At 35.8% G+C, this 25,786-nt stretch overlaps 4 protein-coding genes across 4 annotated transcripts; 1 reads left to right on the top strand and 3 right to left on the bottom strand.

Moving 5' to 3' along the window:
• Nucleotides 1-1,891: 1,891 nt before the first annotated feature.
• On the bottom strand, nucleotides 1,892-4,998 carry LOC133326459 (leucine-rich PPR motif-containing protein, mitochondrial). Its single transcript, XM_061535095.1, has 3 exons — nucleotides 4,188-4,998; nucleotides 2,871-4,129; nucleotides 1,892-2,804 (listed from the first exon to the last, which is right to left on the bottom strand). The coding sequence occupies exons 1-3, from the start codon at nucleotides 4,994-4,996 to the stop codon at nucleotides 1,894-1,896; spliced, it is 2,979 nt and encodes a 992-aa protein (XP_061391079.1). The 5' UTR covers nucleotides 4,997-4,998; the 3' UTR covers nucleotides 1,892-1,893.
• A 1,790-nt stretch (nucleotides 4,999-6,788) lies between these two features.
• LOC133326483 (60S ribosomal export protein NMD3) lies at nucleotides 6,789-8,368 on the top strand. The gene has a single exon (XM_061535111.1). The coding sequence runs from the start codon at nucleotides 6,789-6,791 to the stop codon at nucleotides 8,361-8,363; it is 1,575 nt and encodes a 524-aa protein (XP_061391095.1). The 3' UTR covers nucleotides 8,364-8,368.
• A 468-nt stretch (nucleotides 8,369-8,836) lies between these two features.
• LOC133326410 (exopolyphosphatase PRUNE1-like) lies at nucleotides 8,837-10,028 on the bottom strand. The gene is made up of 2 exons (XM_061535066.1): nucleotides 9,984-10,028; nucleotides 8,837-9,922 (listed from the first exon to the last, which is right to left on the bottom strand). Exons 1-2 carry the CDS (start codon nucleotides 10,026-10,028, stop codon nucleotides 8,837-8,839), a joined length of 1,131 nt encoding a protein of 376 aa, XP_061391050.1.
• A 14,798-nt stretch (nucleotides 10,029-24,826) lies between these two features.
• On the bottom strand, nucleotides 24,827-25,111 carry LOC133326495 (large ribosomal subunit protein eL22-like; the record flags this gene model as incomplete). The annotated part of the gene is made up of 1 exon (XM_061535121.1): nucleotides 24,827-25,111. A coding segment is annotated over one exon (267 nt), but the record flags the coding sequence as incomplete, so codon positions are not given.
• Nucleotides 25,112-25,786: the final 675 nt, after the last annotated feature.

Below are 25,786 nucleotides of genomic sequence, written 5' to 3'. Positions count from 1 at the left end.
AAAAAAGAAGAAAAAAAAACAAAACAAAAATACATGAACTAATATAATGAAATAAATTAAAAAAAAAAATACTACAATTGCTAAAAAATATATATAATATAAAATAAATAAAAAATATAAATGCATTAAATTAAAAATAAAAAATAAAGAAAATAAATAAATTTAAAAATCGATATTAATTATTAATGAGTGAAAAAAAAAATATTTAGAAAATTTATAATTGAAGACTTGTTTTGAAAAAAAAATCAAGGGTGCATTTACAAATGAATTTTTTTCACGGACTATGTTTTCATGGGGTTAAAAAACTTTTTTCGGGTAGCCCCCATACAACGTTACCTCAAAAAATCGGCATTTGAGGGAGTTTGGGCACGTTTTTTCAACGAATTGGCTGTAATTCGGTTTTTTTTGGGTTCTCGTGTGTTTAAAAATCATCATACCAAAAATTATCAATATTGGTCTACTTTTTCGGGTAGCCCCCACATAACATAACCTCCAAAAATCGGTATTTTGGGGAGTTTGAGCTTGTTTTCCAACCCAGTTGGCTGTAATTTAGTATTTTGGATTCTCATGAGGTAACACAACTCCCTACCAAACATTATAAACGTTGGTCAAACCTTTAGTGTGCCCGCCACATAACATAACCTCAAAACCAGCAACCCAGTTGGCTGTAATTTAGTATTTCGGATTCTCATTAGGTAACATTACTTCCTACCAAAAATTATAAACATTGGTCAAACTTTTAATGTACCCGCCATATAACATAACCTCCAAACATCGTTATTTTGAGGAGTTTGAGCTTGTTTTCCAACCGAATTGTCTGTAATTCAGTATTTTGGGTTCTCATTAGGGTAACATAACTTCCTACCAAAAATTATCAATATTGGTCTACTTTTTCGGGTAGCCCCCATACAACGTTACCTCCAAAAATCGACATTTGAAGGAGTTTGAGCTTGTGTCCCAATCGAACTGGCTGTAATTTAGTATTTTGGAATCTCATTGGATAACACATCTTCCTACCAAATATTATAAACATTGGTCAAAATTTTAGTGTGCCCGCCACATAACATAACCTCCAAAAAATCTGTATGTTAGGGAGTTTGCGCTTGTTTTAAAAGCGAATTGGTTGTAATTCAGTATTTTGGGTGTTTAAAAATCATCATATCAAAAATTTTAAACATTGATCAAATTTTTAGTATGCCGCCAAATAACATAACCTCCAAAAAATCGGTATGTTGGGGAGTTTGAGCTTGTTTTCCAAGCGAATTGGCTGTAATTCAGTATTTCGGATTCTCATTAGGTAACATAACTCCCTACCAAACAATATAAACGTTGGTCAAACTTTTAGTGTGCCCGCCATATAACATAACCTCCAAAAATCGTTATTTTGGGGAGTTTGAGCTTGTTTTCCAAGCGAATTGTCTGTAATTCAGTATTTTGGGTTCTCATGTGTTTAAAAATCGTCATATCAAAAATTATGAGTATTGTCCACTTTTTAGGGTAGCCATCATATAAATCCATACCAAAAATTATCAACTACTTTTACGGGTAGTATTTTGGAAAGTTTCGGCACGTTTTTTCCACCAAATTGGAAATTTTAGGGAAATCTTTGAGAATTGATTTTACTTGCGAATTTTTTAAATGGGAAATATTCGAAATTCATCAGTAATTTTTTTGCTTCGTGATTGGGTTATAGAAATATTTTTAAAGGACTAATGTTATGGTCCTTTAGTTCCCATGCCTTAAAAAAACGAAATCTTATTTCATATATTTTATTTTTTCTTTCAATTTTATTCTGTTTAGTTTTACTAACAAAAATATAGTAAAATAAATTTCTAACCTAAAAAGAAACTAATACAACAAATAATAAAAAGAGAAAGCCATCCTCTCTCTCTTTTATACAATTCTCGCTCTTAGAGCCACATTACTGGGTATTTCAACATTATTCGCCTTAAGCAGATTAACAAGATTCCTAAGGAAATCTTGTGATATTTTCATTTCATCATCGGCCTCCAAACGTTCGTAGAGGTTTAATGCGGCCTGATAATCATTTGCTTTGGTGAAATTATTCAATAACATATTATAGATATTTTGTTCATCAATGACACGATTCAGGCCACGGGCACCGCGGGCCAAACGTAGCAATGTCTTGACAGCACCCTCCTTACCCAAATGTTCACAATTTCGCAGCAGTAAATCTTCATTTACCCGGAATTCGGGTGTTAACAACAGACGACGCAATTGATTGTCGGAACCGGATTCGGCAAATGCCAATAGCAGACCACTGTTCATATTAACATTGCCATGGATTTTTGTTATTATTTCGGTTATTTCGCTTAGATATTGTTGAGCTTGTTCGGTGGTACAATTGAATTTTTGCCTTTCCTCTTCACTGCTGTTGCAGAGTCGAACAATCAGGGAGAGTAATTCAAATTGTAACGGTGTGTGTTTATATTGTGTGGCCAATTGTTTAAATTCCCTTAGGGCACCCGGCAAATCATTGCGCAGTAAACGTTCACGAACAATTGGACCCAATATGGCATTATGGGTACGACAATAGCCCAATTTTTGTAAAAATGCATAGGTTTCTCGGGTCAAGTTACGGTCGGGTGATAAATCGCTTTGTGTCGCAGCATATTGAGCAACATTTGTCAGGAAATTCCAAACGTTTTTCAATATATAATCACCGCCCACAATGCGATGCTTTAGAGAGCGATCTTCCAGCAGGTCTTTGGCCGCATCCAATTGGCCACAGGAAACCAACAATGCGGCATAGTCAACAAATTTGTGTTCATCAATTTGGAAACCTAAAATAAAAGAATATTTATTAAAATAAAGATATTAAAATTTAAATGGGAGAGACATCGTCCTACCCGGATAAGTTTCTCTGATGGTCTTCAAATATTTCTGGGCATTTGGTAAATCCTTCAATTTCGTATACATATCAAATATACTGGCCAACATGCCGGGACTTGTTTGAACCTGTAGCTTATCACATTTCTGTTTAATTTCCAGAGCCCGCTCCAAACGATTTTCCCGCACACACAACTGCAGCAAACGCCGCAGCACACCGCGTGTATTCATCTGCTTCGCCTCCAATTCAACCAAATGACATTCTAGCTCATCCAAATTCATATCTCTTGGATGTTTTATAAATGACGAAGTCATGGGATCTTCATCGCCCGATGAGGAATTATGCAGACTTAAGGAGCGTTTAGTCATATCCTTTAACGACTGTGTAATATTCTGCATACTATTGCTATTCCCTTCCAGGTTGGTTGTTTGATTCAATAACGATGTTATTGTGGCTACAGCAGTGGCTGATATTTTCACATTACATTTATTCAGTTCGTTGAGCAGACGTTGCACACAATTGAGATCGGAACGCACTCGTGCCTGACTGCTAAGCAATTCAATTAGAAATCGTCCCACTACATCCTGTTGCCTTTCCATATTTTTATTTGCCAATGCATTTATCAGCTTGGCAAAGTGATGATAACGTTTGGTGGCCCGTACATGCACCGCCACACTTACCAGCGGTGTTATGAGATCGGATACTTGCAATTTGGTTGGATAGGCCTCGACCAGCGGCACAACATCAAACCATTTACTTTGGGTCAACATATGCGATACAATGGGTGTCATTACCAATGATGTCTTAATGCCAGCCTCTTCCAATTGTTTGAGGGCCATTTGTGGATTTGTCAGGGTTATGGACAATCTTGGAAGCACATACTGGCAAATTGTGTCGTGATCACACTCCACTTTGAAATTTTGCATAATTTTCAAAGTTCTCAAAATACCCGACTCATTGTGGCGCCTAAAATTATACATCATCAGGGGCCAAAAAAAGTGGGTCTTAATAGTTTGGCCCTTTTTTTGCAGCTCTTCGAATATAGGCAATACCATGGGCGGGGAACGTCGAAGGGCAATTTCAGCAGCAATATATAAGGCACGGGAATTTTTCTCCGACTCCTCTAGGCGTGTGGCAATTTCAATGATCTTCTCCACCTCACAATTGGCACGGAATAGGGCATGCAATAGAAATACACCATAGGTGTCAATGCTTTGGTTCTCCTGGAATTTGGGATTGGGTAAGGCATCAATGATGGCCATGACATAATCCAGTTTGCTGAAATAAAAAACAACTTAAGATATTTTGGAAAACCATGTTAATTTTAAACACTCACTTGTTATGCAAAAACTCCACACAAACGCGACGCAAAGCCAACGGCACCTCAACACATTTCACATATTCCGGCCTTAACTCCTTCACCAATTGTTTAACCAAATCTTCCGACCCTATTGCTGATTGGTGTATACTACGCAACATGCTCAACACCTGATCGGGTTCAAATTGTCCTCGATAATCTTGCAATATGGCTAAGGCCTTATCCCTATCACCATTCTCCATAAAGGCCACAAACAATGTCGATTGGGTATTCAAACTCAATGATAAACCTGCAGCATGCATACTATCCTTGACCGTCTCAAAACCTTTCATATCTTTGGCCCGAGCATTAGCCAATAACAGGGAATTAAAATCACGTTCCGACAAGGGTAACTGTAGCGTACGCATTTCAGCCAATAATTCGGTGGTTTGTTTAACGTTTCCCGTTGCACCAGCAATGGCCAGCAGATCGGAATAGATTTCTTTTGTCGAACCCCCTAATTTTTCATATTCCTGCACCAGCGTCTTATAATCGTTCAGCGGATGTTGATTGTATTGCAAGACATTTAACATAATGTGATAGTGGTCTCGGGTAATCATATCGGCCTCCTGCAAATACTGCCACACCTCTTGGAATTTGGCCATTCTTTCGGCCGGTGTAATCGAAGGCATTTCACAGCCACAAATATTCAACAAAAACAAACCCTGTTCATGGCTCAATTGTCCACCGCGAGCTTTCATTTGTTCCAAAACCGGTTGCAGTTGTTCGGCGCCAATAAAACCATTCCATTGATAAAATGAATCCAATCTACCCATAACACTTGCCATCGAATGTCGGGAGAGATTTTCTTCTGTGGCCACGGCAACATTGGGTTTCTGATTGGAACTCGCCGTGGTTGTAGAATATTGTGAATACCGGATCTCATTTGTTCGTGCAAAGGAGGACTGCCTCTTCCCAATGGTTGCATAACTTTTAACAGCCATTGTGCTTGCCCAGTTATGCTGCATTAAAGGAGACATCCTCTGCAGTATTCGTAGATTTGTAATGGGTCGTAAAAACATGTTGTTGTAATTATTTTACGAATATTTTATTTATGAATTCTATTTCGTTCTCTCTTTTTGAAGTCCAACCGGGGAAACCATACGCCGCAGCTCCACAGATCCAACAACAACACGACGAAAGACGGCATGCACAACAGCTGTTAACAAAAACAAAAATCATAACAAAAGAAAACAGCTGACAAAATGACAAAACCAAACGGCGTTAAGCTAACACTGTGTTTAGAAAAGACAGAATCGATATGTTCATGCATTAATTGTTAAAAAATATATATAAGAGAGCGTTGAGACCCATGGTATAATAATAGGAGGTAACAGAATTTGTTGTTGTAAGTTTTACTAGTTTCAGTGTCTTTTGACAGAAAAATGTAAACAAACAAACAAATTATCAACAAATTATATATATTTTGAAAATGAAATATTTTTGAATCCTCACAATAAAATTTGAAAAACATGAATGAAAACCTATTAAATTTATATTTCTATCGCTTCCACATGTTTCCTATAATTGAGCCATTGCCACTTATATGTGTAACACATATGAAAATGCTGGGAATTGCGAGTTATTCCATGAAGAAAGATTTGCTTCCTCAAACTTTCCCAGCAGGCAAATTGAGTAAATTGAATACGGATGTACTTTTAATAGAGAACAATTTCGGAATCTATGCTTTCTCAATTTTCCTGTAGGGTGATTTGTCATATTCATATTGACACTAGTATTACATTGAAATCAAATCAGCTGGGTTTTGCTGTTACCTTTTATAATTGTACCATGAATCAGGTCTTTGCTTACGAAATTCAAAGAGTATATATCTACTAGCAGCATATTAAATATAAGCTCTAAAACATTTTGTTGCTAGTGGGCAACATTGGGCCACAAAGGGTTAAGGTGATGTGAACGTTATGGGATTGACATTTGAAACCGAGTGGATTTAGTAATCTTAACGGCTATTAGTGTGCATTTACACCGATAGTGTTTTCAAAACTGTAATTTAATTGACATTTAATTCATAATTTCGTTTGTACATTAAATAATTTTCGTGAAACATGTTTGGTGTTAATCATGTACCAAAAATCATGTACCAAAAAGCACAACACTGAACCTACGGGTTTTAATTGAAATTCGAATCAAAACAACAAGGTTCGACTAAATATGTAGATATCAGCTGCTCTTACTGGATAACCTATTATATAGACATTGGTGTTAATGTACCCTAAACACATTTGTTGTTGTTTTTCATTTCATTTATTTTATAAAATTTCAATTTTTAAGCACACGTTTATATGTATTTATAACAATCTTTTTTAATTTTTTTTTGAATTACCTGTTTTTATTGAATATTGAAGCCAATTAATTATGCCAAACAATTTCCGTCCACATACAAGCAACACCCCGTTTTTAGGTTATTGTAGTAACGGCATAAAAAAAGTCGAAAATCGATTTACTTATCCCTATACATTTTACACGTGTTTGTTGTTTTCATTGTGGCCGAACACATCGTTTTATATTGTGAATTTCGTTGATAAAATTAGAAAAATAAGTATAACGCGAGTGTAAATTATGGAATACGTCGATTTTTCTGCTGGTGCTAATGCCACTGGCCCCACAGCCAACAATACACCCACCTCAATGGTGTTATGTTGTGAATGTGGTGTTCCTATACAACCAAATCCATCAAATATGTGTGTCACTTGCCTTCGAAATCATGTTGACATCACGGAAGGCATACCCAAGCAGGCTGTTCTGCATTTCTGTCGCAACTGTGAGCGATATTTGCAACCACCGGGAGAATGGATACAAGCTGCCTTGGAATCACGTGAGCTATTGGCATTGTGTTTGAAAAAACTCAAGGGCCTGAAGGAGGTTAAACTTGTTGATGCTGGTTTTGTTTGGACCGAGGCGCATTCGAAACGTATCAAGGTAAAATTAACCGTACATGGTGAAGTATCCGGAGGAACAGTTCTACAACAAGTGTTCATTGTCGAATTCACGGTACAAAATCAAATGTGCGATGATTGTCATCGTACGGAAGCTAAAGATTTTTGGCGTTGTATGGTGCAGGTACGCCAAAGAGCTGAGAACAAGAAGACATTCTTCTATTTGGAACAATTGATTTTGAAACACAAGGCCCATGAGAATACCTTGGGTATAAAACCTATGCATGGAGGTTTGGATTTCTACTATGCAAGTGAAAACCATGCCCGTAAAATGGTCGACTTCTTGCAGACAATGGTACCGGTAAAGGTGACATCGTCCAAGCGTCTCATCTCTCACGATATACACAGTAATAGTTTCAATTATAAATATACATGGTCGGTGGAAATTGTGCCGCTGTCCAAAGACAGTGCTGTTTGCCTGCCGAAGAAGTTGCGCCATCAATTAGGTAATCTATCACCGATTTGTTTGATCAATAAAGTCACCAGTGGCATACATTTGATTGATCCAATGACTGCACAAATTGCTGAAGTATCTGGCCAGGCTTATTTCCGTTCTCCCTTTGAGGCGATTTGTAACCCCAAACAACTTGTGGAATATATTGTAATGGATGTGGAAATCATCATGGACAAGGATCGTAAATATTATCCCGGTCAGGGCCAGTTGTCTTTCCGGCATGTTTTGTGTGATATATGGGTTGTAAGGGCCTCCGAACTGGGTATTAACGACAATCCCATACACACACGTAGTCATTTGGGTCATTTACTGAAAGTTGGTGATTCGGTTATGGGTTATAATTTGGGTGAGGCAAATATCAACGATACGGAATATGATAAACTGAATGCGGAGCAAATTCCCGATGTGGTGTTGGTTAAGAAATGCTACACAGATCGTAATACACGTAGCAATCAACGTTTGTGGAAGTTACGCCATTTGGCTGAAGAGGCCACCGATGAACGTAGTAAACCGGATTATCATGAATTCTTGGAAGATTTGGAAGAGGATCCGGATTATCGTAAACAGGTGAATATTTATCGTGATGCCAAAAAACAAATCCCTGTGGATGGTGGCGATACGTTGGGCTTTAAGGATAATGTACCGCGTATTACATTGGCTGAAATGTTAGAAGATTTAACGCTGGAATGTGCCGATGATGATATGGGCGAAAGTGAAGATGTTGCAGGGGAACCGCAATTATAAGACGGCGAGAAATGGGGGTTTCCTGAGTATATATTTTATAATGGAGTTTCTATTATTTAATATACATATTGATTTTTATTTTAATGTAAAATTATATATATTGTACTATATAAATGAAAAAAATGAAGTTGATACTTTTTAAACAAGAATTAAAAAAAAAAAACTATCAACAGAAATGTATTTTATTATTTAACAAAATAATAAATATAAATTTTGAAATAACAAAACATTTTGGTTTCATGTTCTGAGAAGCCGTTGTTTTTATTTATTTATTATTTTCACCAGACAATACTAAAGCCTCCAAGGCCAATGAACAGTATTAACATCATTTTTTTAAGATATCCTGTTTTGGAATTCTGGGTATCTACTCGATTATTAGTAGAAAATTCACACAGGAGCTGCAATTGTCCAGAGTGTTTTTATAAAACAATTTTTCGACATAGAATTTTGTTATATTATTTTATTTTGTTTTTTCAATTTTCAAAATTATCCAAAATATTCTTAACAATGGGTAGAATATGTTTTCGTGTTGCTTTAATATTATCCTGACGATAAAATACACCCTGCATAAATGTACAATCCTGATGCAAATGCAATGCTAAATTAGGTTCCTTGGATGTTTCAAGTGTCTCTTTTATGAGCGAGTAAAGTTGGCGGTTTCCATTGATATTTATTAGACCCAAATCACGATGTACACTGTTATCTGTGGCATCGACAAACATACCCATTAACAAAATAATACCGCATGCATTTTCTTTGGCAAATTGTTGGAGATCTTCGGCAGCATTTGGTTTTTCAATAAATTTCTGTACCGGCAATGGAAATCCTGGCAAGGCAATTTTAAATTTCCCCGCCTTATCATTTGCAAGTAGCTTAAGATCTTTTCTCAATAGCTGAGCTGGTGTCAGGGCACTGACATCTGACCGGGCCCTGACTAAATCATTAAATAATTCATTTCGTGCTATCAACGAATTGTCCATTGCTTTAAGATAATCTTCTAAAATTGAACATATTTCAATATCTTTTGGTGTTGCCCTTGCTGCTTCTGCAGAGAAATTTACCGTGTCCAAAACAATTGTACTACGTAACAGTTCCAATGCAATTTGCTCGTCCTCTCCAAGGAACTTGTTTTGTATAAACAATTCACTAATCAGTGTGGCACAAGAGCCCACAACATGTAAATTCACATTACAATCATCCGCCACCTTTGCCATAACATCTCTGGGACGATGATCGTAAATAGCTACTGCATTTTTCCACAAGGCACTTACATGATGATCAACCAAGACCAATTTATTGTTCTGTAAAAATTCTTCACTCAATTCATCTCTAAAGGTAAGTAAATCTTCGCTAATGGCATATTGTTTGAAGAGATAATGGACTTCGGTTTTCAGCGGATAATCCCTTCGGGGTATGTTTAAAATGGGCAGGAATTTAGTATTGGTTTCACAATTTGTTGGTATCACTTTACTTTGTTGATAGAAATATGCCAAGGAGACAGCAGATACAGCAGAATCGAGATCACACGATTCATTACCCAGCACAATACAACAGGGTTCCTAATGGGGACCATTCAGAATTAGGAAACAATGCAGAAGTTTGGAATACTAATCACCTTACCTTGGCATTTAAAAATGTTCTACTTTGTCTTAAAAATTTCAACATTCTTTTGAAAAGAGAACATATCCAATTGGAATTGGCGAGTTTATTATGGTCGTGTAAATCAGCCAAAATAAAAAGCGTTCCACCCGCTACCAATAGGAGGAGACAGTAGAGAATAACTAATAAAATAAGAGCCCGAAACGAAATGACCCATTGTTTACGAATGAGTGTAATGCATACTAGCCACAACATTTGTTTTGTATAGAAAGAGGCATGGAAGAAATGAAAAAACTTACCTACTTTGCCTTAAAAATGTCTACATTCTTTTGGAAAAAAATATCCAATTGGAATGGGCGAGTATTTGATGACCGTGTTGTCCCTAAAATTAACCAAAATTAAAAACCAATAGGAGGAGACAGTAATGAATAACTAATAAAATAAGAGCCCGAAACGAAATGACCGTAAACCCCATTGTTTACGAATAAGTGTGATGCATAATAGCCACAATATTTGTTTTGTATAGAAAGAGACATGAAAGAACTGAAAGCCTGCTGAACTTGAACTGTTTTGATGCAGCTGAGATTTGATGGTGACATTCACTGTGGTTGATTAGGCCGCAGATTTTTATTTGGCAATTTTTTTGTTTTCTCTTTTGAAATTTTCTCTTGTTTTTTCCATTAGCAAATTTTTCTTTGCCAAATTTGCGAATCAAAATACAAAAGAAAGAAAAAAAAAACGTCAAAAGTGATTGCATTTTAAAGAGTTTTTCTTAATGGATGAAAAAATTTGCGATTAAGTTCAGCCGTGCATAACATATTAATAATCACCACCAAATTAGATCCCATTTGGTAATAAAATTCGGATTATACGGGACATTTATGTGGATAATATGTCAAAACATCATGTTTGTGTAGACCATATGTTGAGATTAGAATGTATGTCACGAGATGATTTACCATCTGAGAACCCGAAATACAAAATAAAAGTTTTTACTTAATAGAAATTCCAAATGCAAACCACGGCCACATCGCTTGAAAATATGTTTAAAACCTACAACAGATCGAAAATCGGTCTTTGCCATTATACCGCAGATAAATGTTGACCTATGTTGAATTCGAAATGCCAATATTAAGCTTATTCGGTTTGAAAGCGTACCTAGGACTTGAAATTATGTTTTCCACTCATAAAAAATGCCATATTTAATTAGATAAAGTGTCAAAAATGTTTTGTTTACAAACGAAATGATGAAATTCCAACAATATAAATGCCAACACAATGAATTCATCAGCTCTTAGTTTCCATTGTTTGCCCCATGGTATAATAATAGAAGGTAACAGCAAGTGTTGTTGTACAACAAACGATACAACAACCACATGGAAATTTGTTTTTGTAATGGTGTTTTTACAAGATATGTATTTTACATATGTGCTGTCACTTATTTCATCCATATGTAATTCCGTATGTGTGTCAAAATTAGCAGTGTACACAAAACATTTATTTTTGTGTTCAAATCGGCATATGTATTTTACATATGACATAACCTATAAACAAAAAAACACTTATTTTTTCTTAAATCAACATCATTTTTTTATTAAACACCTACAAACGAAATAATAATTTGTATTTCAGAAAAAATACATATGTAATTGCATATCGTTTTGACACATTGAAATTTCCGTATGTTTCACATGACGAGTTCGATTTCCATATGTAAAAAAGTGACAGTACATATGTAAAATACATATCGTGTAGAAACACCATAAGTTATACTAGTGTCAACGTCATTTGACAGCAAAATGTAAACAAAAAATAAATTATATTTATTTTGAAAATAAAATATTTTCGAATCCTCAAAATATAATTTGAAAAACATGAATGAAAATCTTTCAAATTTATATTTCTATCGCTTCCACATCTTTCCTATAATCGAGCCATTGTCATATATATGTGCAACACATATGAAAATGCAGTGAATTGCGAGTTATTCAATGAAGAACGATTTGCTTCCTCAAACTTTCCCAACAGGCAGATTGAGTAAAATGAATACGGGAGGACATTTAATAAAGAACAATTTCGAATTGTATGCGTTCCCAATTTTCCTGTTGGGTGATTTTTAAAAACATAATTTTTCAAATTCATATTGACACTAGTATTACGTTGGAATCAAATCAGCTGGGACTTTCTGTTACCTTTTATAATTGTACCATGTGTTTGCCCGTACAAAAATATTGTAAGGGCAAATGTTTGCCCAAAAATAAGGCAAATATTTCCTAGTCGGCGTTCACATTGTGGAAACTTTACGCAAAATTTTGTTTACTGTCAAATAATTTTGTTACCCCAAAATCAGCTGTTTTTGTGTTTGCCATTGAAAATATTTTGTGGTCAGATTATGGCAAAGAAATATTTGACACTTTTCGTCAAATATTTGCCGAGAAATGTAACCGAATGCGCAAACGACTCGACAAAACATACCCGAGAGTCGATGAATCAGTGAATTTGTTGTTCAAGTGGCAAAACATACTTGTACTCATAATTAGCAAGTGTCGCATAAGTATCAAAATAAGCCACTTGTTGTTGTTCTCTGTGGCAGACGTCAATTGCTCTCCGCTAATGTATAGGCCGGGAGCAAGCCTTTTCTCTTTCTTAGTCTTGATTTAGATTAGGCGAGTTTACTTGCGGCAAGTCTTTGTTTGTAGGAGAGGGACAAGGGGTATAGAAATGAAAAAAAATTGCTCGTACTGACAATTTTCTGGCAATTCGTTTTGTGTATTTCGCATTTGTTGACATTTTATATATATTTAAATGTGAAAAAACAACAAATGAAAAAATTTTTTGGAAACCGAATTGCCCTGTATAGACGCATGGAGCAAGTTCAAAAGAGAACGATAAAAATTGCCGCAAGTAAACTCGCCTAATATAAATCAGGACTTACAGCATGTTTCAACATTTATCATACGTATATTATCGTTTGCAATGTTGCATATCTCCTTCAATGTGTTAGAATAAGACGTCTATAGTTCTAACTAGTCTAATCATTATCTGTACATGAAACTATGTTATCGAAAAGAAGAAGAGACTCAATAAATTTTACTTGTAATTTCGTAGCTCATCGGCAAAAAAGGAAAATCTAATTTGAGAGAAGTACGTGTGGTTGTTTTAGCACAGCTTTACAAAAACTGTTTTAATTTCTTTCTTCAAACATGACGTGAGTATTTTAGAAAAAATTATGTTTAATTGATTTAAAAATATCAAAAATATCAGTGTAAAGAATGCGGCCGCATCCCCGATTTTCTACAACAAACATCGGGTGTTGTATTTTGATGTCAAAAATATTTTGCCAAAACAGATTGACAATATCTTTTTACACAAATTCATAATTTCACAAGTAAACTTTACTTGATGTTGTTGTAACAGGTTGGCTGCTGACGAAAGTTCTTTCCTGAAAAATGTGATAGAAGAAAACGGAAGAAGGAAAAGGAAAATATATTAAGGAAAATATATTAGCCGGAGAAATTGTGCCACCTCTAATGGCTTTAGCCATAAGTCTATGGACAATAGACTCGTAGGCTCGGACGGACAATTGAATAAATGGTGTGTGTCGTGAGGGCTTTGCTGGCAGGAGGGACACTTGTTTAGGGTTCCGGGGACAATGCGCTCTCGATGCGAGTTGAGTACATTGCTGTATCCGGACCTTAGTTGTGCCAGAATTGAACGGGTTTGCCTAGGAAGAAGCCTCTCACTTTCCGAAATTGCAGGAGGATGTTGTTGTAGGACTTTATTGCATCTGTAGCCATTTATGGCATCGGAGACCGCCAGTTGATGCACGGATTTCATCGCATTCGCTATCGACAATCTGTTGACGTCCGATGGAATGACGTCTTGGATGCCATCACGATAGCGCCTGAAGTCCTGGCGGATGTGTCGCGGAGGTGGATCTGCCATCACAGTGTGATGGTTAGGATGACACGGCAGATAGCATGCCAGCAGGAACTGTCTAGTCAACAACACATTATGTTGCTTGGCTGACAGCATCCTGGTCTCCTCATGGAGGTGATCGACGCTCGTCATCTGGACACACCCGGTTGCAATTCGGAGTGCATTATTTTGGGAAGTTTGCAATGATCTCCATTGTGTGTCGCTAAGGAAAGAAGTCCAGACTGGGGCAGCATAATTCAGGATGGAACGACCTATAGCCTTATAAGTCGTTACCAGCGTTTCTTTATCCTTGCCCCAGGAGGTGCCAGCCAAAGCTTTCAGAACTTTATTCCTAGCTTTCACCTTCTGGTTGATGTAATTGGAATGCGAGGAGAAATGAAGGAGGCTATCGAAGACCACCCCAAGGATTTTCGGATTATGGACGGTGGGGATGCGCCTACCTTCAACGGAAATGTCAAGTTCTAGATTGACTTCTCGCGTCCAGGAAGTGAAAAGTGACACGGTAGACTTTGCAGTGGATAATTTTAGATTGCGCTCCCGGAAGAAGTTGGTGATGGTGGCTAGATAGCTGGAAATTCTTGCACTTACGTCGTCAATGTTAACGCCGGACGAAATAATCGTACAGTCATCGGCGTACGACACCACTGAAACATCTGGTGGAGGAATGGGGAGTTTCGCAAGATACATGTTGAACAAAATGGGAGAAAGGACACCGCCCTGCGGTACTCCCATTTTGATCTTGCGATATTTGGATTTTTGGCCACGGAACTCAACAAAGGCCTGCCGCCCATTAAGGTAGTTGGCAAGCCAACGTTTGATATCACACGGAAGGGTGGAATTTGTGATATCGGAAATCAGCTCGGAATGATCGACCGTATCAACTCTATGGTTGCGTTTAGACTCTAACATGTCTGATGGAAAACAAACGAACGCAGTCAAGTAGTGCAATCAACTTTGTGATTCTCAAGAAAGTGACACTCATGGAACATACCCCATCAACGAAATCGTGAAAAATTATTGAGACATTTTTATGAAAAAAAGTTGGTCTGTTGATATGTGCTGTCTAAAGTTGCAAAACCAATGTTTGTGCCTGAGAGGCATGTTCCTTTTGCACTTCGAGAAAAGATGGAACGTGAATTGGATAGCTGAAAAGCAAGATGCCATAATTTCAGAAGTAAATACCAGCAACTGGTGGTACCCGTTGACCGTTATTCCTAAACCAGATGGAAATGTGCGTTTGTGTGTAGAGTGCATGAAGAGAACAGAGATGTACAATTTCGATGCATCGAAGTGTATATCGAATGAATATACTTATTTTTATGTTTACTATTTTAGATCAAGGGCTAAATGGTGTCATTCCATATTTCGACGACATTATTTTATACACGGTGACACTATAAAACAATACGAGGAGAAATTAATCAAATGATTGGAGGTTTTACACGCCAATCAACCAATTTAAGACGAAGCCGTAATTAATTTGCCAATACCACAAAACGTTAGTTGCGGAGATTTCTTGGCATTAATACCTATTATCCAAGATTCATATCGAATGCTTCAACTTTAACGCACCGTTACGGCAGTTGCTGGATGATAAGAAGTTAATGTGAACATCAAATTCTGAAAACGCTTTCGGGAATCTAAAAAAGAAATATTTGCTGATGGGGTACTTACCCCCTACAACGAAACCTTACCTGTGGCTTGTGCTGTTCTATCTCACATAATAAACGGAGTAAAACGCTCTTAGCATTTGCATCCAGAGCCTGTACAAAAAATAATAATCAAGGGAAACCTTCTCTTCTTTTTTCCTTTTAGATCAAACATGTTTCTTAAATTTCTTATTTTTATAGTCGCATTTGCGACCTTTACACCGTATGAGGCAGACGGATACATAGGTGTGCGAAAAAACTGTAAATGTATCCTTAAAATTACTGGAAGATGTATAAAGTCTAAAATTTTATGTGAAAAATTTCTTCAAGAGGAAAATGATGTCAATAAGGTGACATATGACGACTTTGGTAATTATCTTCCACAAGATAATGTAACCAGCAAAATTGATAAAATAGATCCTGGGTAAGAAATTTATACTAACAGTTTGTTGTTCATTTCATAAACCATTCATTGCTGCCTGAACACCTATCATAAGTGAGTCAATCAGTGGAGTGAGTAATGGTTTACACTGGCTTAGAGCAGACATTTCAGGATCAGATCAGGTAAATGATTTGCTGACATTTTTTTAAATATTTGTAGAAAACTAAAAAAAAATGTTTACCTTCCTACATGACCGTAGAGTTTCTGCATAAATTGTCAAAATTGAAAATAAAATTCCACACGATATTGCGTATGTTCTTAATTTTTGCTAAATCCACTAGGAATTCGCCAAAATTGTATACCAAACATCGTTCGACCTGTACAGTTTAAGGGGAAAACATATAAGAGTACTTTCAGGCTTGGCATGTTAAGTTGGCTTCTTTTATTGTAAAAGAATAAAGGAGAACGGCGTCCAAATTCTAGTTTGTCTCTGATATTCCTTTATAAATTGATAATTCATACGAAGCCAACTTAACAGGGCAGGTCTGAATCCTCGTATGTGTTTCCCCCTTTACCCTACGACTTGAGATTTGGTTCCTTATATTTTGAATTGTATTACTGATATTCTTTTTTACTGAATAATTAAATAAAAATCGTACCTATTGCACATTTTATGACTTTTGGTTTTTGTTAATAAAGTTGCCACATGAAGATATCTGGTCAGTAGCCATGAACAACAGCTGATAAACGATGTTTTATCGATTTTTTTCGATATCATAAAGAAACCATTCCAATAGTTCCGTTCCATATCCTAAAACAATCTATTAAATTTATAAGTTTTGTAACTTTTAACTCGAAATCCGTTCCTGAACCCACAAAACTGGTAAAACATTGAACCAAATTTAAGAGACCACAAAACAAAATGGCGTTCTCTTTGTAAACGTTTTATTTGAAAAATTTGTTGGAGTAAAGATGGTAACTAGAAATGGCTGTTGTGTTGATTTTGAAGTATTGACATATTTACTAAATTTGACATTTTTACTAGTTTTTCGTTCCAAAACTTTTCGTATTATTTTGTAGTCTGAGAGAGATTTTGAAATTTTCCCTTTCACTAGATTTACTATTAAAAAACTACTGGAACAGACCATATGGTATTATTTTTTTACACTTTTGTATTCTGTTCCAGAACGTACTAGAATTTTCAAGTAAAAATTTTCGATTTTTTTCTTTACAATGTTTTACCATTTTTTCAGCAATTTTCTGTAAGAGATAGATTTTAGAGCGCAAGTTGAGTTTAGGGGCTCACCGTCTGAAGTTACAAAATTTATATGCTTGTAGGTAATATGTTAGGCGACCATATTTGGATAATAGATGATAGATGACAAAAATAATATTTTTGACAAAAATATTAGTATGTGTATAAACGTACATTTAGATTTACTTATATGTAAAATGTGTTAAAAAGTCGTTAAGCACGAACGGGCCAAATTTTTTGTTCGAAGCGAATAATCTTGCGATATTTACATAAGGAACATTGTAAAGAAGTACCCCTATGTCTACTATTGGTGTATTCCTACCAATTTTTACTACGATAACGAATTTTCATTTATGATATCGAAGAAAATAGTAAAATCTTTATGATTCTTGTAATACGGGAACAGACCATATGTTTTTAAAGGATATTTTACAACCCATAGGCTACAAGTAATAGTCAGCCACTTTTCACTTTTTTTAATTTAATGCAGTTGAAAATGTGTGATTGTCCTCTAAAAACGAGTACGTATTATCACCTTATGAAATGAACCTCCCATGCACCGTAACTTTATTTCTCCTATTCTTTTTTCCCAGCTTAGTTGATTATTTTAAGGGCACTACCATCATCCATTTTAGTCCACGGGAGATCCGAAGATCCTTAAGGTTTTCACGAAGTGCAGAGAAAAGATCCGGCCTTGTTTGACCTAGGTCAGATCCACCCTGCACATCGTAGAAACCCCCTTCCCATCCGCCACCCGGAAATACGCGCCAAGCAAGAGTTTTACAATTCCCCATTCTTTGAAATTCACGTCTTTTTTTTCAACGGCCCATAAATGGAAAAGTTATGAGCACATGTATATGGAAAATTCAGACTCCCATATCTCGGAAAGTGTGAACTTCTTCCATGAAAGTCATATAATTTCGTGATCATAGAGACAACACCCATCTGTGCTAAAAGAACGGGTTTCGAGAAAAAAAAATCTTTCAGAAATTTTTAAATTAGTAGATTCTTGCAGGTTCCGGAATAGAGTTACACTTGTTATCGACAATCGAAATTCGATTGCACTTCAGTGCTGGCTACGCTTTGCCAGCGTTATTAAAATTTCTCACAAAATATGTCTAAAATAACAGCAACAATGTTGCAGATAGTTGGTTCTTTCCAGATACTATAAGAATGTACAATCTTTTTACTACGATAACAATTTTTGTGGAATTCTAACACTTTTGCTTCATTTAATTGTCTCCTGTGTCTCAAAAAAAATTTTCTGTTTTTTTTTTCTGTACAAATTTCCGCCTGTGTAACCATACCAAAATGAAAATCAACGCATCTACTAATATATTGAATCACACACACACCCATTCACATCATCTACATATAAAACATTAATAACCATATATATTTGTAATTTTCTATGGATCATGATACCATCCTCAGCAGTCTTATGGTCAATTATAGGCGTCAGACACCACAATAATATATACTTTCATTTAATTAAGGGGGAAACACACACGAGAATCCAGGCCTGCCCTTTTAATATGGCTTCGTATGAATTGTCAATTTATAAAGGAATATCAGAGTCAAGCGTGAATTTGGGCGCCATTCTCCTTTATTCTTTTACAATAAAAGAAGCCAACTTAACATGCCAAGCCTGAAAGTTCTCTTATGTGGTTTCCCCCTTGAAAGTCCTAAACTACACTAGCACTTAAATTCGAAAAATATAAACCAGTAAACACATAGATCGTCTTTTTATACCTTCCAAAAATATTTTTTTCGAATCATAGTAAACGCCGAGGATTTTTAAAAATATTTTTAATTATTCTAAATATTCGTTTATATTAAATATTCTTTTCGAGTCATTGAAACTGCATGCCATGCATTTTTTAAAAATATTTTTTTTCGAGTCATTAAAACATATATTAAAAAATATATTTATATTTTAAAAAATATATATTTTTTAAATTCCACTCTTTTTTTAAAACATCAACCTTTTTTATTTAAAAATATTATTTATTTTCTTAATCCTTGCCTTTTGTATTATAATTTTTTTTTAAATCGAGCCTTTTTTATTACAAATATATTTTTATAAAAATACCCTTTTTAAATTAAAATATTTATATATATATATATATATATATTTATTTAAATCGACACCCTATTTACGTATGTAAAAATCGCGGCTTTTTTTTATTTAAAAGAAATCTTTTTAAAAATTCACAAACAAATTCGATTCGAAAATGTGCGGTATACCGAACCATAATCGATCATAGGCTGAAAGGTGTTTTTTTTGGTCGCTCTAATTCCACTGATCTTTGTAATTGTTTATTCAGAAAAACCTTCGATGCCACAATGGCCAATGACTCGAAATACTTTTGGCGAAATAATGCCATTTTATCTGATAATCCGGAATATAAAAGGCTATTTCAACAAGAACAACAACAACCACAGCTACATAATCAGGAAAATGTCGAAAACGGCATCCATTCCTATTGGAGCAAAAATGGTGAATTTTCGCCAAAATTACAACAACCACTACTAAATAATCCGCAAAATATCGAAAATGGCATCTATTCCTCTTGGCGTAAAAATGGTCATCCAGCATACAAAAGGGACGTTTTGCCAAAACAACCACAACCCAATTATGTTAATAACGACAACGATTCTTTTAAGGTGAAAAAGTATTAAATAATGAGGTACGTTGTCCTCTATATTGTGCATATTGAAATAATTACAATTATTTTTGTTTTCAGATGGAGAATGGATAAGAAAACCACAACAACGTATGGAAAACTTAATACTAACAAGATGTCTGTTCCACAACCTGCAAGAAAGTACAAATTTTTACTACGATACGCCTCACATTCCCAACCATGCCAACCGATGGGCCGGCGACCTTCTCTTTCGTTGGGATCGCGTACACAACATAATCCGCATCATATGAGAGGTGAATAGAAAACCAGCTATAGAATCTACTTCAACCGGCCAGTTTATTATTAATTTGCACTACTCATTTAAAAATGCAAAAATCTACATTAGGGTGCACAGATTAATACACATTTTACTGAGTGGATCTGACATAGAATAATTTGTGAAATGAAAACCTACATATAATAATAGTTGATAATATCTGCTAGGGAACATTTATTCGAATAGATGAAATTAGGAATCTTAGTGCAAAAAGTTAAGCGGTAAACACATAGAGTCTAAACACAACCAGAGAGTCTAGAGTCATCGACGGTCGTTTACCGTATGTTTCTTATTGGATACGAGGATTCAGGCCAGTCATGTTAAGTTGGCTTTATTTGAAATGTCAATTTATAAAGGAATATCAGAGTCAAACCTGAATTGGGACGCCTTTCGCATTTTTATTCTTTTACTATGGAAGAAGCCAACTTAACAGGAAATGCTCTTATGTGTTCCGCCCCTTAAGCATATTTCATATTGAGGATCCCATAGGTTTAACAAGAGACGTGTATAGTTGCGAACAAAAATATAGTAAAATTAGTAAAGTCTTGCAGAAGGAGAAACAGAACAATAATTACAAAAAATATATCATTATTATCAACTAACAAACTAACACATTTGATTTGTTCCGTAATTGTCAGATTTTTTGGCTGCTTTTCTACTAATTTCTACATAGAAATATAAGATTATTGCCGGCTGTGGGACAAATTATTATCATATTATTATTATCATCTAACAAACTAACCAATTTTGATCTGTTTCCGTATTCAAAATGTGGCAAATTTTGCCAAGTTTTTGTGTGCTTCTAAAAAGGTCCATGGTAAAATTATACAAAGTATTCTCATGCAGGACATATTTTTGCAATACACACAAAACTTTATTTGAAATTGATATTTGGAGTTACAAATTAAGAATAGTTGCGCCATTATTAATTTCTCAAATGAGACTACCAAGGTCTATATACAAAGGTCATCCAGTAAGTGTAGCTGATTGTGGGACAGATCAAATATCATTACATTATAATATACTAACATATATTAAACAATCAATAGAATTACATAATAATTTTGTTTGTATTACAACCTATTTTACTTTGTGTGATTATAAACATTCTAACGCGTCATCCTACTTAACATGGAATAATTTTCTAAACTGTTTCTTCCGAGCCATCTGAAGTTCAACTAAAAAAACCTTAATAAGACTATCCAGGATTGGGCCAGATATTCGGGAGCGTTCATTCCACCCGACAAAATGGAAATTTTACATGTTTGTAGACAAAAAATTTATAGTATTCGGACAAAATAAAAAATGTGCTCAGACATATATGTTCTAAAAAGAAAGACACTGCAACCAACATCTACAATTCCCTTGTAAATGGTGTTCTATCACACGGCATAACACTTTACGGGTGGACGTCTAAAGGTAATAGGAAAAAATTAATTAGATCTCGTCTTGTATACTGATGGATCTTTTAATGGAATGTCAACATCTTTTTCAGTCGTAAAACAAGTATCAAATTGCATCATTGAAACAATTTACGAACTCCGCTTGTCGCTGTCATATCGGCTATGACATATGCTTCAGGTCTCCGGGGTAAGACGCTAAGGGATCTTTTGATTTAGTTTTGCTTAGAGCATTTGATGTTGTATTGTGGATTCCATCCCACATTGGTATTGCAGGAAATAAATACGCTGACGAATCTGCCAAGCGAGCTCTAAACATTTCGCTAATTTCTGACTTTTTTCCAAAAGCAATATCCTCGCCATACTAACTTCGTATCAACTTCGATCTCTGAAATCGTTTCGGTGTCGTTCCCTCAATAAATAACACTAATTACAATAACACGCACATTCTCATTTATATACTGAGGAATTTGGTCTTAACTTCAAATTTTCATTTGCTTATAAATTTCTTGATCAACGAAAATATTCGGTAAGTTAACGACCAAAAAAGTTATAGGTTGTTTGGAATGAAATTCTGCTAAAAAAAATCTGAATTTTTACTAACGTTTTTGTTTCTGATAATCTGAAAAATTGCATAATTTATAAAATACATTTTTGTCTTTAAAAAATTGTATCCATTTTATTAAAAAAAATCATAGGCATTTATTTTATAATATTAAAAAAATATATATCAGTGCCCTAGGCAAAAATTGTTTTCTTGGCTGTGACATTCAATACTTAAACTCAAGTAACTAAGAAGTTCTGGTTAAGCACTATGTATCTATTCCTGAATATGAATCGAATATAAAATTTTTAATTTTTTCAATTATCTTGTATTATAAATTATTATTATGTCTTTTTATAAATTATATAGTCTTTTTTATAAATAAATGTTGTAATACAACGATGAATAAAATGTCATATAAAAAATGGATTTTAAATGTATGGGGGAAGGGTTAGCCTACGTCAATTTTTTTCTAAAAGCTAAAATGAATTGTGTTAAGTTTTATTCAAATCGCTTTGGTTCGATTTCATATAAAATGTTTCACCCCAAATACTCTACGTTTGTGTAATTACAGCACATTGAGGTGTGCCGCAGGCTCTAAAAGCCATCAAATCTGAGGCCGTCCTCAAGTGTAGAGCAGCAGCTTACAGCTATCGGTTGTGTTGGGTACCAGGACATTGTGACATCTTGGGTAATGAAATAGCGGACGAACTAGCTAGACGAGGATCTCAATCCACAGATCTAGCAATTGATGTCTCAATCAAAGCACCCATATGTCAGCTTTACCGGAACATTGAGGCGTTCTTCGGCGAAAGAGCCTATGAACTTTGGCACAACGAATCTAGGTGCAACGTGTCAAGATCCATTCGGCCGACTCTGTCTACCAAAAGAACGCACTCACTGTTGAAAATGAGCAAAGCTGAAATAAGAGTAATGACAGGAATCTATACTGGTCACTGCAATATCAGGGTCTTTACTAGTAAATGGGGTCTTGATGAGGGAGACAATTGCTTACAGGCGGCACAGACTGGTTGGTGCTCATCTTCTACCGAGTCTTAGCTTCTTCTCAACAACCGAACCTGATCTAATCTACAGCACGATTAGAAAGTGGTTGGGAAAGTGCAACCTTGACACGTAATATATCTTCTGTCTGATCTCTATAGCCATAGACATTATTCCAATCTTACCTTCTAATATCTTTCTGTAAGCTTCTCATCTCTCTTTATTTCCCCAATCTTCTCTCCCCTATAGATCTGTCCTTATCTCTTTCCATCTCGTTGATGATCACAACGGATCTAACGGTCTCAGAGTGCTGCAGCCACATAAGTGACTGCACACCCCCAAAACTAACCTAAATGGACTCCAAATTTTCTGAAACGGATTTGGTCCATAGAAACATGGGGTCTAAAACCAATATTTCGATGAGCCAAATGTATATACCCTCATTAGCCATAAGACTGAGGTTATAAAAATAAAATAGGGAACAAGTCTAGGGCCCCCCTTGCGGAATCGTTTAAAATTTTTTACCACATTGTATACTTTTTTCTTGTGGAAATCGCTATTTCCGGAGATATGGGCCGCCAAAGTTCCGTTGGGGTCCTTGTTTGAGGGTAGCCGACCTTCGGCCAGGGATTTAAGACTTTCTCCTATGGTGGCAGGCGGCAACTCCGGCTACACGATCGAATCTCCTTCTAATATGAATAGTGTTTTTGTAATCAGGACTTCAAATGCTTTAATATAATACCGATATTGCCGAATTACCGATTTCCAAAAAAAAAGGTATACCGCTGTAATCAGGACCCCAATGCCTATATGTGATATAAGTTTCAAAAGGCCCTAAACTATACTTAAGCCGAAACATGGGTCTATAACCAATATTTCGATATGGCACATTTTTGCCGTATCAAAATGAAGTAACGCTCATTAGCCATAAGGCTGAGGGTATAAAACTAAAATAGGTTGGGGAACTTTGAAAGGGGCTATTTTAGATCATCGAATTTTATTCGGGCTTAAGTCTAGTTTAGAACACCCTCGTCGATCCTGATTACAAAAACACTATTCAAATTAAAAAGAGATGCGATCGCGTAGCCGGAGCTGTCACCTGTCCATATGAGAAAGTCTCCAATCGCCGGCCGACACTTTTCTAATTAAAAGGAGATTCGGTCGCGTAGCCGTAGTTACCATCTGTCCATAGGAGAAAGTCTTAAATCTACGACCGAAAGCCGGCTACCCACAAACGCCCATATTGTTTTTCCTAATTGAAGAAGGTTCCTGCGGGATTTCGGAGACTCATATCTATGAAACTATGGACTTATTTAATCAAGGCTTCAAACGCTTTAAATTGATAGAAATTTTTGAAAATCACGAGAAAATACCAGAGTGCCAACGGAACTTTGAAGGCCCTGGCGACAAGTATACCATTGTAACCAGGGCCCCAAGGACTCGATCCACGAAGGGGGCCCTAAACTTGATGTGTTCCAACAATCCATAACCACCAACCCAACCTAAGTCTGTACGATTCAAATCAAGACTTGTGGGCATCATTTCTTTGGCACCCTTTAGTTCTCCCCTAAAATAAACCAACCCCAAACCTCTTCCATCCCGAATTTTCCAAATAAAATAAAGTACCAAATTTTACTTTTAAAAACAAAAGTTAACATTTGTTGTTGTTGTTTTTTTATTAATAAAACTTTATCAAAAAGTTCTCTTCACACTTTATCATTATTTGTAAAAAAAGATAACTGACTTCTTACTCGGCGTCTTCATCTTCATCATCGTTGGAGTTGATTCTGAAGTAACGGAGTTCATAGGAGTCCTTGTCATTGGCGACAACACGGATCCAATCACGCAAACTGTTCTTCTTCAAGTATTTCTTGGTCAAATACTTCAAGTAGGCCTTGGAGAAGTGGACATCGGAGTTGACGTACAACTTCATCTTGACACGTTCGAAGGTGACATTGTTGCCCAAGTTGTTGACTTTGTCGTTGACCTTCATGCGGGCCTTGATGTATTTTTCCTAAAGTAAAATAAAAAAGAAACAAAAAATTATCAAATGTCGGACACAACACATCCGGCAATAACTTTAGAAATCCATCTCTGTTGTCGGGGAGTTAAGAAAATCTCCATTTTCTTGGAATACGACGATTATCTCTTCCATTGTTAAGCTATTAAATCTGGGTAAATAATTTAAAAACCAAATATTGAAAGAGTTTTGATGTTTAATCTGCCACTGAGTACACTGTCCTCAGAGCGAGGGTAATCACTCTCTGAAAACAAATCAGGTCGTGGCCTATATTTTTGGGGGACAGAGATGCATTTCTAAAATATATTTAAAAAATAAAAATAAGTTACAACTAAAAAGCAAGTCTAAATCGTTACCTGTATTGCTTTGCATCACTTCTTTTGTTATTCGTGGGGGGAAGGATGGAAAAATTGCACCTCATTTGGGTGTAACAAAAAAATCACAAATCAAACGACTTTGCTTGCATTTTGATGGGATTCCTGCAACGTCCAACTGGGAAACACGTTTTGGCAGGGCGCACTATGTGTCTTGGCTTAGGCACTTGCGGGTGCAAGTGTACCCAACCCAGGGCCCACCACTTGGCGGTTCACATAGCACGACTTGACATAGTTCACAGCCGGTTGCACCCCTGGCCAGACCCTGTTCTGGCAATCAAGGGCTACCCCGTTG

The sequence above is a fragment of the Musca vetustissima genome, unplaced genomic scaffold (assembly GCF_032173495.1).
Source record: "Musca vetustissima isolate MV318-11 ecotype Yass unplaced genomic scaffold, APGP_CSIRO_Mvet_v1 utg8610, whole genome shotgun sequence".
Taxonomy (NCBI): domain Eukaryota; kingdom Metazoa; phylum Arthropoda; class Insecta; order Diptera; family Muscidae; genus Musca; species Musca vetustissima.
The sequence above is the reverse complement of the archived record's forward strand: the minus strand, read 5'-3'. Positions and strand labels throughout refer to the sequence as shown.

Coding starts and splice junctions, on each gene's coding strand:
- LOC133326459 (XM_061535095.1), bottom strand. CDS start 4,996: ATGGCAAGTGTTATGGGTAGATTGGATTCATTTTATCAATGGAATGGT. Junction 4,130..4,187: donor GTGGAGTTTTTGCATAACAA/GTGAGTGTTTAA, acceptor TTTTTATTTCAG/CAAACTGGATTATGTCATGG. Junction 2,805..2,870: donor CATCAGAGAAACTTATCCGG/GTAGGACGATGT, acceptor CTTTTATTTTAG/GTTTCCAAATTGATGAACAC.
- LOC133326483 (XM_061535111.1), top strand. CDS start 6,789: ATGGAATACGTCGATTTTTCTGCTGGTGCTAATGCCACTGGCCCCACA.
- LOC133326410 (XM_061535066.1), bottom strand. CDS start 10,028: ATGTTGAAATTTTTAAGACAAAGTAGAACATTTTTAAATGCCAAG. Junction 9,923..9,983: donor GAACATTTTTAAATGCCAAG/GTAAGGTGATTA, acceptor GGTCCCCATTAG/GAACCCTGTTGTATTGTGCT.